Below are 11,304 nucleotides of genomic sequence, written 5' to 3'. Positions count from 1 at the left end.
GCAATGGCCCTGCTCTGTTGTGTCTAAAGGGCCTTGGGCAGTTTTAAACAGCCACTGCTTTGCTATGCCCCATAAATTCATACCTATATGTCTAAATGCCAAGGGGTCTGTGGTAAACATTAAAATGACCTTGGAAGGCTCTGTTGCCCACTGAAGGATGGAGCTGGCATAGCCAAAATGGCAATGACAGCTAGGGAAAATAAGTAGGAAGGCACTTTGTAAGAAGTCTCACACATACTTTTTTAATCTAGTAAGCAAGGGTTGAGAATCAAGTCAGCTGGGCTCCATAAGTTACCACCTAGGTGGTATCTTCACTCTCAAGGCCAGAAAGATCCCTGCTACAGCCAACAGAGCACCACTGGCACCCCTCCACCCACAGATGTGGACTCCTTAGGAAGCAAGGATTACTGGGCCTTGTACTGTTAAGTCCAAAAGAACCTACATGGAAGAACACTCGCTCTGCCAGCTCCAGGCTAACCGGATAAAGTAGCCCTCAAGAGCTTCCAGAGTGGGGACTGGAGGAAGAGACTAAATGTAAGAATCAGGGGACAGTCATAGGACTATTACTGACAAACTGCCTTGTACCCTCAGCCCAAAGCTTTTTGCTACATATGGTTTTTGTGACAGCAGGATCAGGCTTACCATGTACAGGAAGACTAAATCTTTTATTGACATCTGTTCAGCAGCTGACAACTCTGGCCTTCTCCCCATGTCCTTTAAATGGGTGTGCAAACAGGCTTTTCCATTTCAGAGAGTTCCGTCAGTCCATCCCAAATGACCTTGCTCAGACCTAAGTGCTGGCTTTCAGAGCAGCTTTGTACTTCCCTGTCATCTCCTTGGGTAAGGGCACCAGGCCAGGGCAGGGCACCTGACCTTCCACTTCACACATGCACTCCCGCAAGCAGTACTTCCGGGGGCCAAAGTTGGCTGGATGAGATTGACGCTGCTTCTCCAGTTCCTCTTCCCTGAGGGTCTCCCTGCCAAGGAACACACAGTAGCAAAGCATGACCAAACAGGCAGCCTCTTCCATGTGAGAGGAAAGGCACTGGGAAGCATTCCACTGGAGCATCCCACAGGGGCAGGGCAAAGGAGCCTGAGTCTTCAGAAACTTTCTTGGTTTCACTTTCTTCCTGTCCTTCCTCATTCAAAGAGCAGGATCTTAGCTTCCTTTTAGCTGCATACATGTCAGGTCAGGGACTACCTTTGTCCACTATCACAGCAAGGGAGTGAACAAAAGATTCAGTGACTTCAGCTTGCATCTGCTAAGCAGAAAGACCTGGCCTGAATTGATCCTGCCACCCAAGGTGTTGTAGTAACTGGGACTAGAGAACCTTTTCTCTCCACACCCTCCCTGTACATCCCCTTCACCCTCACAGTGTTGGGGCTGAGGTTTGCTCCTGTCAGGTCAACCCAGTAACTCACTCTTTCTTGCCCAAAATTTTCTTTATGTGCTCCATGATCTCCTTATTACTCTTGGCCTCCACGTCTACCAGCACTTGCTCCCCAGAATCTGTAAACAAGAGGCACAGGAGAGGAGAGTTGACTCAGGCATACTTCTCAGTCTCAACAGGCTGGCACTGCCAAGTGTGACAAACTGGTAGCCTTATCAGGTAGGACAATTAGCAAATCAAGACCAGCTTGATCTCCAATTTGCTTTTTGCAGTAGAATTCAATTTTTTTAATTTAAATTATGTATGTATGTGCATCTGCACATGAAAGTACAGGTGCCAGGAGTCCAGAAGAGAGGGTCAGACTCCCAAGAGCTGGAGTTATAGGCAACTGTGAGTCAACTGACTCGGGTCCTCTGGAAGAGCACCTTAATTGCTCTTAATTGTAAGTGCTCTTACTTGCTGAGCCATCACCCCAGTCCAGTAACTTTTGCATAACTGATGATACCCTCCTGCTTTCCATTTTTAAAAACATGAACAGAAAAATGCCTCTATAGATCACTGCAGTTGCCCCTCCCTACACAGTGCAATTTTTGTTTCCAGACAGGGTTTCTCTGTGTAGCCCTGGCTGTCCTAAAACTTTATGAAAACCAGGCTAGCCTTTAACTCAGACATCTGCCTATCTCTACAATGCCGTTTTTGTGGATGCTTAATAAAATGAGTCTACAATTCATATGAAAATGAAAACTACAAGTCTGAAATGAAAGGAAATGGGAAAGCTGGGGGTACAGCTCAAAGTAGATAAGGGGGTGTCTGCTTCCCAAGTTCTATAGCTAAAGGTACTGTAACCAAGACAGAGACATGCCCAACAGCATGCCACTTTCCCTGCTATCCTCAAATCTTTTTCAAGGTCTCAGTGCTTTAACCTCACGCAGAGCTCATCAATAGCTGACTGGATGAGACTGACATCAGGGAAAATACACTGCAACAAATCAACAGAAGCTGGGGTCCTCCAGCTGGAAGTCCCAGCACTAAGGAAGCTGAAGCAGGAGCTTGATGTCAGCTTGGCAATATAACAAGACCCTGTCTCTGAAAGGGTGGGATGTGGCTGCATGGTAGAGCACATGCTTAGCACTTAAAAGACCCTGGGTTCTACCCTAAGATGATTATCAAAAGCAATGTATGCAAAAGGTAATTGCAAAAGAAAATGTACCAGGCTCCTCCCAGCCTTCCTTGCATTGGGTTACGGTTCCTAGGGACGGAGATATAGCCCTGTGGTATAGTTAGCCTTTCCCACAGGGCACATGGCAGGCAAAGGGACTACCAGCACAAGCAGATGGCCTTGCTATGTTATGGGCAGAGTTTTGAGGGCAACTCCACATCCTAGTACAGCTCCTAGCCAGGGATGGGTTTTTTCTCCCACTGACACTACCATCCAGAAATGGAAAAGAAATTTTCCCAAGAGATTCTTGTCCACATGAGATTCAGAAGCAAAGCAGGAAGGCTTATAGTAGACATATCTAACCCCAGCATTTGAAAGGCTCAGTCACAAGTTTGAGGCCAGTCTGGGCTACATAATCCTATCTCAAACAAAAAGTCCTAACCTACTGCCCCTGTAGAAAGGGACATATCCTGGCTCTCATTATAGACCCATCCTGTCATGCAGTGGCTTCATCCCTTATCCAGGACTGGCTGTGACTCCAAGCTGCAACACTTGCCCAGAAAGCACACGAAGGCCCTAAGAACACAAAATCCTCTGGCTGATTGTCTTCCTTCACCACAGGACTAGTCAACCTTCTTGCTGGTTTCCTGTGTATGCTGTCTTCCCCCATACACACAACACCTTCACACACATGGCAAAGGTTTTTGCCCATGGACTCTGACTACCCAGCATCTGGCTCCAAGCTGCCCCTCAGCAACACTCCTTATGTACAGCATATACAGATGCATAATGGTCCTTGTTCCTGTGGTACTTTCTACTCATTATCCAAGAACCTGGAATGGGCTGCTAGTACCCGGCATCAGGACAAGCAAGCAGGCCCCCACAAGACACCTGGTAGGACCAGAAAGGAGACTGTGGTCAGCACTGAGGGGTACTAAGGTGCCTGAGGGCCAAATCGAGGCTTAAAGAATATTTGGTTTTGAAGTTCTGCAGTGTAGTGCACTCTACCATTGGAGCTAAGGACATACATCCCCAGCCAAGGATATCTGCTTTCATTCTTTTGTTTTTGTTTTGTTTTTTAAAGACAGGGTTTCTCTGTGTAGCTTTGCGCCTTTCCTGGAACTCGCTTTGGAGACCAGGCTGGCCTTGAACTCACAGAGAGATAAGCTGGAGAGAGACAGGTGAGGGAGCTGGGTCCAGATCTCAGCAGCTATTGGGTACCTGGAAAGGGAAGCCAAAGGCCATAGTGCTATTTAGATAGCTCAACTGTTACCTTCACAGAGGACTGGAAAAGGGCAGGTGATCTTCTATGCCTCACTCACCTAGATAGAACCGCAGGAAGGGCGATGGTGTCATGTTCTTAAACAGCATGATCTGCACCCAAGGGTTCTTATACTGGATCTGAGGGATGTTGAAAAACACAAATTTCCTGCAAAAGGCAAGAAATGAACCCATGTAATAAATAGCCTTCTAGAAATGAACCCATGTGCATCTCCATGTCTGGTGTCAGAGCACTCCAGATCTCCAACTCCTTTCAGCTTTGTTGACACTTAGTTCTCTTAGGCTGGTTCCACTCCCTGCCAGCAGCCTTCTACATCTTGGGGTCTACAATGCAACCCAGGCTTCACATTCACAGCTTCGTACAACGGGCTCTCAGGAACTCCATGTAGGAACTGCCCTGCATTTGGCCTGGCTTCCACAGTTTTCTTTAACCTTCCATAACTCCTTCCTGATTCCTGCTTGACTAAATCCAGAACTACATGGGCAAAGCTGTCAAGTTCTTGTTGCCTGGGCTGAAGCCTGGCCCCTCTAAGATTGCATTTGCATAAGCCTTGACTGGTTGGTGGGTTCCTTTTTTTACACCCCTTTGGTTTTCCGAGACAGGGTTTCTCTGTGTGGTCCTGGCTATCTTAGAACTCACTCTGTAGACCAGGCTGGCCTTGAACTCAGAAACCCACCTGCCTCTGCCTCCTGAGTGCTGAGATTAAAGGTGTGCACCACCACCACCCAGCTTGGTTAGTGGTTCCTAAACAGAGAAATCCATCAGGCTTATTCTTTTCACAGGAACTGTTGCAGGATTAGCAGAGTAGTGTCTTGCCCTGAGGTCACCACTCCCTTAATTCCATTTAGCATTGGGCTTTTCTTTAAACTTTTTATTTTCTTGAACACAGGATGTGGCTCCATCATTATATATCCTGGTGCTCTTCTCCTCAAAGTGTACATTTTATATTTTTCTTTGCCTTACTTGTTCTTTTTCATTGTAGATCTGCATAACCACTTGATACAGTCAATACTATGTCTTGAAATCTCCTCTGCCAACACCATCAATCCAAATCTCAAGTTAGCCTCTGGAAGATTTTTTGGACAAGGACAAAAAGCAGCCACATTCTTTGCCAAAATATCACAATGCTCTCTAGGCCAACTGCTATTTCCCCTCTGAATCCTCTTGAGCTGGGCCCCCACAGTTCATAGTGCCCTCCTCACCACTTTCTTTCATGTTTCTGCTATGGTGGCTCATTGAGCATCACTTCAAAGTGTTCAAATGCATTTCTAGTCCAGAGTCCCAAAGTCTTTCATATTCTTCCAACAAACGCCATGGTCAGGCCTACCATGGCAAAACCCTAGTTCTTGGTACCAACTTCTATCTTAGTTACTGTTCTATTGATCTGAAGAGACACCATAACTCTGCCTCTGCCTCCTGAGTATTTAAAAGAAAGCATTTAATTGGGGGCTTGTTTACAGTTCAGACGGTTGGTCCATTATCATCGTAGCAGGGAGCACAGTGGCATGTTGACAGGCATAGTGCTGAAGAAGGAGCTGAGAGCTTACATCTGGTCTGCAAGTTACAAGCAAAAGGGCATTGAGCCTGGCATGGGCTTTTGAAACCTCAAAGCCCAACCTCAGCAACACACTTCCTCCAACAAGGTCATTCCTACTTCAACCAGGCCACACCTCTTAATCCCAATCCTTCTCAAGCAGTGCCACTCTTTGGTGACGAAGCATTCACATATGAGCCTAGGTGGGGTACTCTCACTCACACCACCACACATGAACCTATGTGAACCTAGGTAAGTGTCTTTCCCTGAAATTGTGTATATGCCTTTTCCATGGAGAAAGGCCAGGACTTGTCACAGACTGTAAGAGGGACTTGCCTCCAGAAAAGTGAGGAGAAACAGAGGGTTGGTATGTCCCCAACACTTGCACTTCCGTAAGCATCAGGACTCATGATTAGTCACTAAGGAAAGCAAACCAATGCTTCCTGCAGAGCATTCACAGAACTCCCCAGCACCAAGCCCAGAGTCCTGTGCACACAGGGCTGTCTGCATCTCCATGTGTCCAGTGATCACATTACTGAGGAGGCTCCTTAGAGAGAGCACTGTGTAGAAGGAATGTTATGAGTATTACAGGAGTGTAATGAAAGAAAACTTTGAATGGTAGAAGGCTGAAATGAGATAACTTTGTATTCACTAAAAATATTTACATGGCAAAAAACCACCAAAAAAAAAAACCGAATTCAACATCTATTGAATGGGTGTGGTGACACACCTATAATCCCAGTAGCACTCCAGTGCCTGAGGCAGGAGGATTGAGTCCAAGGCCAGCCTGGGCTACACAGGGCTCAAACAAAAAGCATTAACATTTTCCAAACCATTAAAAAAAATCTGTTAAACATTAAATAAAATAGCATTGTACCTATCATCAATAAAACTGACATAACTCTGGGCTAGAGGAGAGGTGTGTGTGAACTGCCTTAACCTGTCTGGCAGTCAGTTTATGACTAGAAGCTTTAAAGCATCCTGACTCTAACTTCATTCCCCTTGTAGATACCTCTGCATTGGAATGAACAAAACAGAACAGAAGGACAGAAGGCGAAGATGCTGATGTTGAGGCTACAGAATTCAGATCAGCATGGTGCAACAGGAAAGAGCAGACTAAAGATTCCATCCCAGAACTGCAAAAGAACAATAAAGCGTTATATATGCTATCCACAACACAGAGTAAAATCTAGGCCACCACTGGCTCTGCATACTGAGTCCCCACCACCCTTAGCTTGCCTACTATAAGGACTACCTTTCTGTCTGGCTTCTGGATTCAAAAGGCTGACAGGAAGTGATAGGTAAAGACAGCTACTTTTTTTCCTGGCATGACCAGCCTGAAAGCCCCCGGGACAGACCCCTTGTTTCCTCAGGCTCCAACAGACATTCCTTCCCTCACCTGCCCAGCCTATGCTAGGTGTATGCTTTCCCTCAAGGTGGCTTTTCTCCATTTCTGTCCACACTTAATGAAGGCTCCTCAAATGCCCTCACTCAAAGGCATCCCTGATGTCTGCTGTCTCTCCCACACCCACAGACAAGGCTCTGGATCCATGGAACAGAAGCTTGGCCTGAGACACACTGTCTGGCTATATATCCTGGTTTGCTACTTCTAGTCGCAAGGCCCAGGGCATGGAACAACTCTGCCTCAGTGTATGACCAAGAACCTCTTGGTCATCATCAGGTTCCTACACCACCAATCCAGATTGAAACATCTAAAAATGATGTCAGGGATGAAATGGACTCAACAGAAAGTCCACCTTAAACCACTTAAGACACTATCACAACTGGGACAGAATCTGCAATTAAATCAAATGACAAAAATGAAATGATTAATTGCCAGTAAAAACAAAAGGACTTGTTAAACCAGAAAATTAATCATAGTATTCTCTTTCCCTCAAAGTCACAGTAACATGAATATTCTTAGTGTTTAAATTATCAGAGAATTCATATTCTCTCTGAACTTCAGAAGTAACCTTCTAGGGAGGACAGGCTGAAAAGGATGCAGATGTGGGTGTGAGCAGTGGCAATGGCCATGAGAACCACACTCCTCTTCCAGCAGGGCAATTCTGCAAGCAATGTCTAACCTACAAAGTGAAAGGGTATGCTAGGGGATGGCTTCATCAGTAAAGTGCTTGCTGCACAAGCAGGAAGACCAGAGTTTGAATCCCAGAACCCACTTAGAAACAAACAAAAAATGCTAGGGGGCTATAGAGATGGCTCAGTGGTTAAGAGCACCCGTTGCTCTTTCAGAGGACCTGGGTTCACATGGTAGTTCACAACTGTCTGTAACTCCAGTTCTAGGAATCTGACTCCCTCTTCTGACTTCTGTGGGCACCAGGAATGCATGTGATACATATACATACATGGAGGTAAAACACACAAAGTTTTTTAAAAGCCAGTGAGGTGTGGTGGTATACCTTTAAACTCAGTAGTCAGGAAGCAGAGAGAGGCAAGAAGATGCCTCCTAAGTTAGAAGCTAGCCTGGTCTATGTAGGAGTTCCAAGCCAGCTAAGGACACACAGTGAGATTCTGTCTCAACTAAAACTTAAAGAAGATTTTAATTGGGACTGGAGAAATGACCTAGCAGTTAAGAGTGCTTACTGTTCTTCCAGAGAACCTGAGTTTAGTTCCTAATACTCATCTATATCAGGTACCTCAAAACTGCCTATAACTCCAGGTCTAGGAGATCCAACACCCTCTGGCCTCTGCAGGCCAGCCACCTGCACAAAAACTACACACACACACACACACACACACACACACACACACGGTGGGAATAAACACAGAGAGACATATAACACAGAAAGAGAAAGATAAGAATAAATAGAAAGGAAGGAAGGAAGGAAGGAAGGAAGGAAGGAAGGAAGGAAGATCAGGTATGGTGGTACTTGCAATCTCAGCACTAGGATGGATGGAGACAAGAAACTCTCCAGGGCTTGTTGATCAGCCTAGCTGAATCCATGAGGCCCAGGGAAGAAATCCTATTTCAAAAAGAGAAAAAAAAAACAAGTTTGCCAGCTCCTTAGAAACACGACCTTTGATTGAATGCTAGTGTATGTATGTGCACACACACACACACACACACACACACACACACACACACACACACACACACACGAAGCTCTGAGTAAGTAATTACATGAACCTCAAAACTTGAAAAGCTCCAAGTCCTGCTTCTGGAGAGGAAATACAGACTTGAAGACTCCCAAAGCACACTATTCAAAAGCTCAAGGCAGAACGTACTCTCAGCAGGCCTCTGCTCCTTCCTGTCCCAAAGCAGTGATGTCCCAACGTCACAGAACCTTGTGCAAACAAACCAGAGCATAGCCAAATACTAGAACCAAGCTGGCACCAAGAATCTTAGAATAGTCCTTATTGAGAACCAGTGACCAAGGTCAATACCTACTGCACTCTGCCAGGTACTTTATTATCTCCCGCCATCCACTCCCACCCCCGAGACACTGACTTTGTGTTGTTACAACTAAGAAAAATGCGGTCAGAAGTTGAGCGAACTACCTACCACAAGGTCACATAACTAGTTAAGGGAGAGGCCTCAGCTGTTCTTGCTCTGGACTTCTACCACACAGGCCTGTCACTCAAATGATCACGCTCTGCATCCTGAGAGCTTCGTCTTAAAAGTATGAATCCCTGACAAGAAAGCAGAGCTCGAGCTCTCTGGTCCACCGGCACCCAGCCTTCCAGGCCCTCACCCCAACAGTTCCCAGGCCAGCAGATCCTAGCTCTTGGGGGTTACTTGACCAGAGAAACTGGCTAGGAGGCAGCTTCTGGCTCCCTTGAGGTCAAGACCGGACCACTCTCCGACCAGGAATTACTCTTTTCTCTCATTCTGATACGTCCCACAAACCCATTCCTGGTTTCTCCCGCACTGTTGGAACTCCCAGTACTGAAGCTGGCGTTTGGAGTGCTCGATAAATGTTCAGTGAGTACTGAAGGGCCCAGGGCATTGATCGAGGATGCTAACGGGTCAACGAAACCTTTCAATTAGCAGTCCTAAGCTGCAGCGAGCCATGGGGTGCACAGGCGCGGAAACTTACCACTCCCCTCCCAACGCGAAAGTTTCCCGCGCCACACAGCGGCTCGTGTTCTACGAGCTGCCAGCCCTGGAGCCGTAACCCAATGGTGTGGAGCTCGGGTTCCTACCCGGATCTGTCGGGATGGCCTCCACCGCGTCAACTTCTCACGGAACCCCGCGGGGTGTGACCCACACTGACCTGGCGCCTTCGCCTAGCTCCCCCTGCGTGTTGTAGTTCACGGTCATGACCTTCACCGACTCCTTGAATACCACATCCCCGCGGCCCAGGTACTGCAGCGTGCGGCGGATAGGGAAGCGGCCCTTCATCGGCATAGTGGCGACAGCAGCGTCTCCTGCCGCGGACCCGCGCGTCGGAGACGCGCGGAATCTCGGGAAGCACCTCCCGGCGGGCAGTGCAGTCGCGGGGCAGCCTGGGACTTGTAGTCTCAGCCCGGAGTCGCAACCGCTCTGGCGCTGGACATCAATTGGTCGTTTTGCCCTTCTAGAAACCAAGGGTCCTCTCCCCAGATCTCCAGTTCTGAAATGACGATCTCGACTAAGAAGTCGCTATTGAGTCAATAGAAAATTGATTTGCAAAGGAGGAAAAAACGTGGCTTGCTCTGGAGCGTCTGGTCGACTCTGAAGAACTCTGCTCAGCGGAAGGGTTTTTTTTTTTTTTTTTCATTTGCTGGTAAGGAGTCTTTGCAGATACTGCGCTTTAGGACGGTGAATCAACAACCAATATGTCACTGCGCTGTAATTTTTTTAAGATTTATTTTTATCTTAGCGTCTTGCCTGTGTGTTTTGTATGTGTTCTTACCTCTGCGCACATTACCCAACTGTTCTGGGGGTGTCCCGTGCACACATATGGAGGCTGGGGGAAGACAGGTGTCCAGTTATATTTCTGCCTGTTTCCTTGAGACAAGGCCTTTTGCTGATGCTGGAGCTAGGTTGCTAGGTTGGTGACCAGAAGCTCCAGCAACTGGGATTGTAACCCACACTTCTGGGGTTACAAGCATAAATGACCTCACCTAGATATTTACATGGGTGCTAGGACCCAAACTCAGACCCTCATGTTTGTGTAACAAGCATTGTTACCCACTGAGTCATCTCTCTGGCTCCTGTTTTTGTTGTTGTTTTAGATTTATTTACTTTAAGTGTTTTGCCTGCGTGTGTAGGTGCATCACTAATAAGCTTCAGCCAGGACTACATAGTGAGGTCCTGTCTGAAAAGAGGGGAAAGGTAAACTTTTAGAGCATACTGCAAGAGTGAAGCAGGCACAAAGAACCACCTGCCATCCAATTGTTCTTACATGCCGTTCGCTTGTATTAGCCTGTTGCACAACTTGCAGTTCAATTTCCTGTCTGCTAATTCCAATATAAATCTGGTTGTTTTGCTTGCTCACCTTTTAGGATGCTTGTAGCCATTTGTGAGACATGGCTATGTGGGGAATGGAAACTAAGATCTTAAGTCTCTAGTGCGAAGACTGCTGTAGCTAGTGTCCAGAGCGTGGAATTCCTGGCTGCTCCTCTGCAGACTCTTGCTGCTATGATCCTCTTACTAACCATCCTGGATCCCTTGGGGGAATATGAGGAACAGATGGGTGTGTTCTATTATTTTAGGATTAATTCTCAGGCCATGGCCTTCACACATTTCTTAATTCCCCACTTCTCCCTCAGATAAAGAAGGCTGCATGGGACTGTGGTGGGAGCATTATGTTTGCCCCAAATCAATAAGTTTGGTGAAATTTCTCTATTTGCAGAAGCCATTGCTAGGATGCTCTCGTTACAAAGAACTTTTCCTTCCTCTGCCATAGCTATAAAGCTTTCTCAGTGCTTCACCATTAGAACCAACAGGAGCAGCCTTTTCAGGAAGCAAGGCCTCACTGCCTGGTGGACAGTCGGC

General features: G+C 46.8%; 1 protein-coding gene across 1 annotated transcript; it reads right to left on the bottom strand.

Moving 5' to 3' along the window:
• Positions 1-222: 222 nt before the first annotated feature.
• On the bottom strand, positions 223-9,794 carry Mrps25 (mitochondrial ribosomal protein S25). Its single transcript, XM_036181204.1, has 4 exons — positions 9,599-9,794; positions 3,873-3,979; positions 1,423-1,510; positions 223-977 (listed from the first exon to the last, which is right to left on the bottom strand). Exons 1-4 carry the CDS (start codon positions 9,730-9,732, stop codon positions 791-793), a joined length of 516 nt encoding a protein of 171 aa, XP_036037097.1. The 5' UTR covers positions 9,733-9,794; the 3' UTR covers positions 223-790.
• Between the last annotated feature and the right edge of the window lie 1,510 nt (positions 9,795-11,304).

The sequence above is a fragment of the Onychomys torridus genome, chromosome 3 (genome assembly GCF_903995425.1).
Source record: "Onychomys torridus chromosome 3, mOncTor1.1, whole genome shotgun sequence".
Lineage (NCBI taxonomy): Eukaryota > Metazoa > Chordata > Mammalia > Rodentia > Cricetidae > Onychomys > Onychomys torridus.
This window is presented reverse-complemented; position numbering and strand designations above follow the sequence as displayed.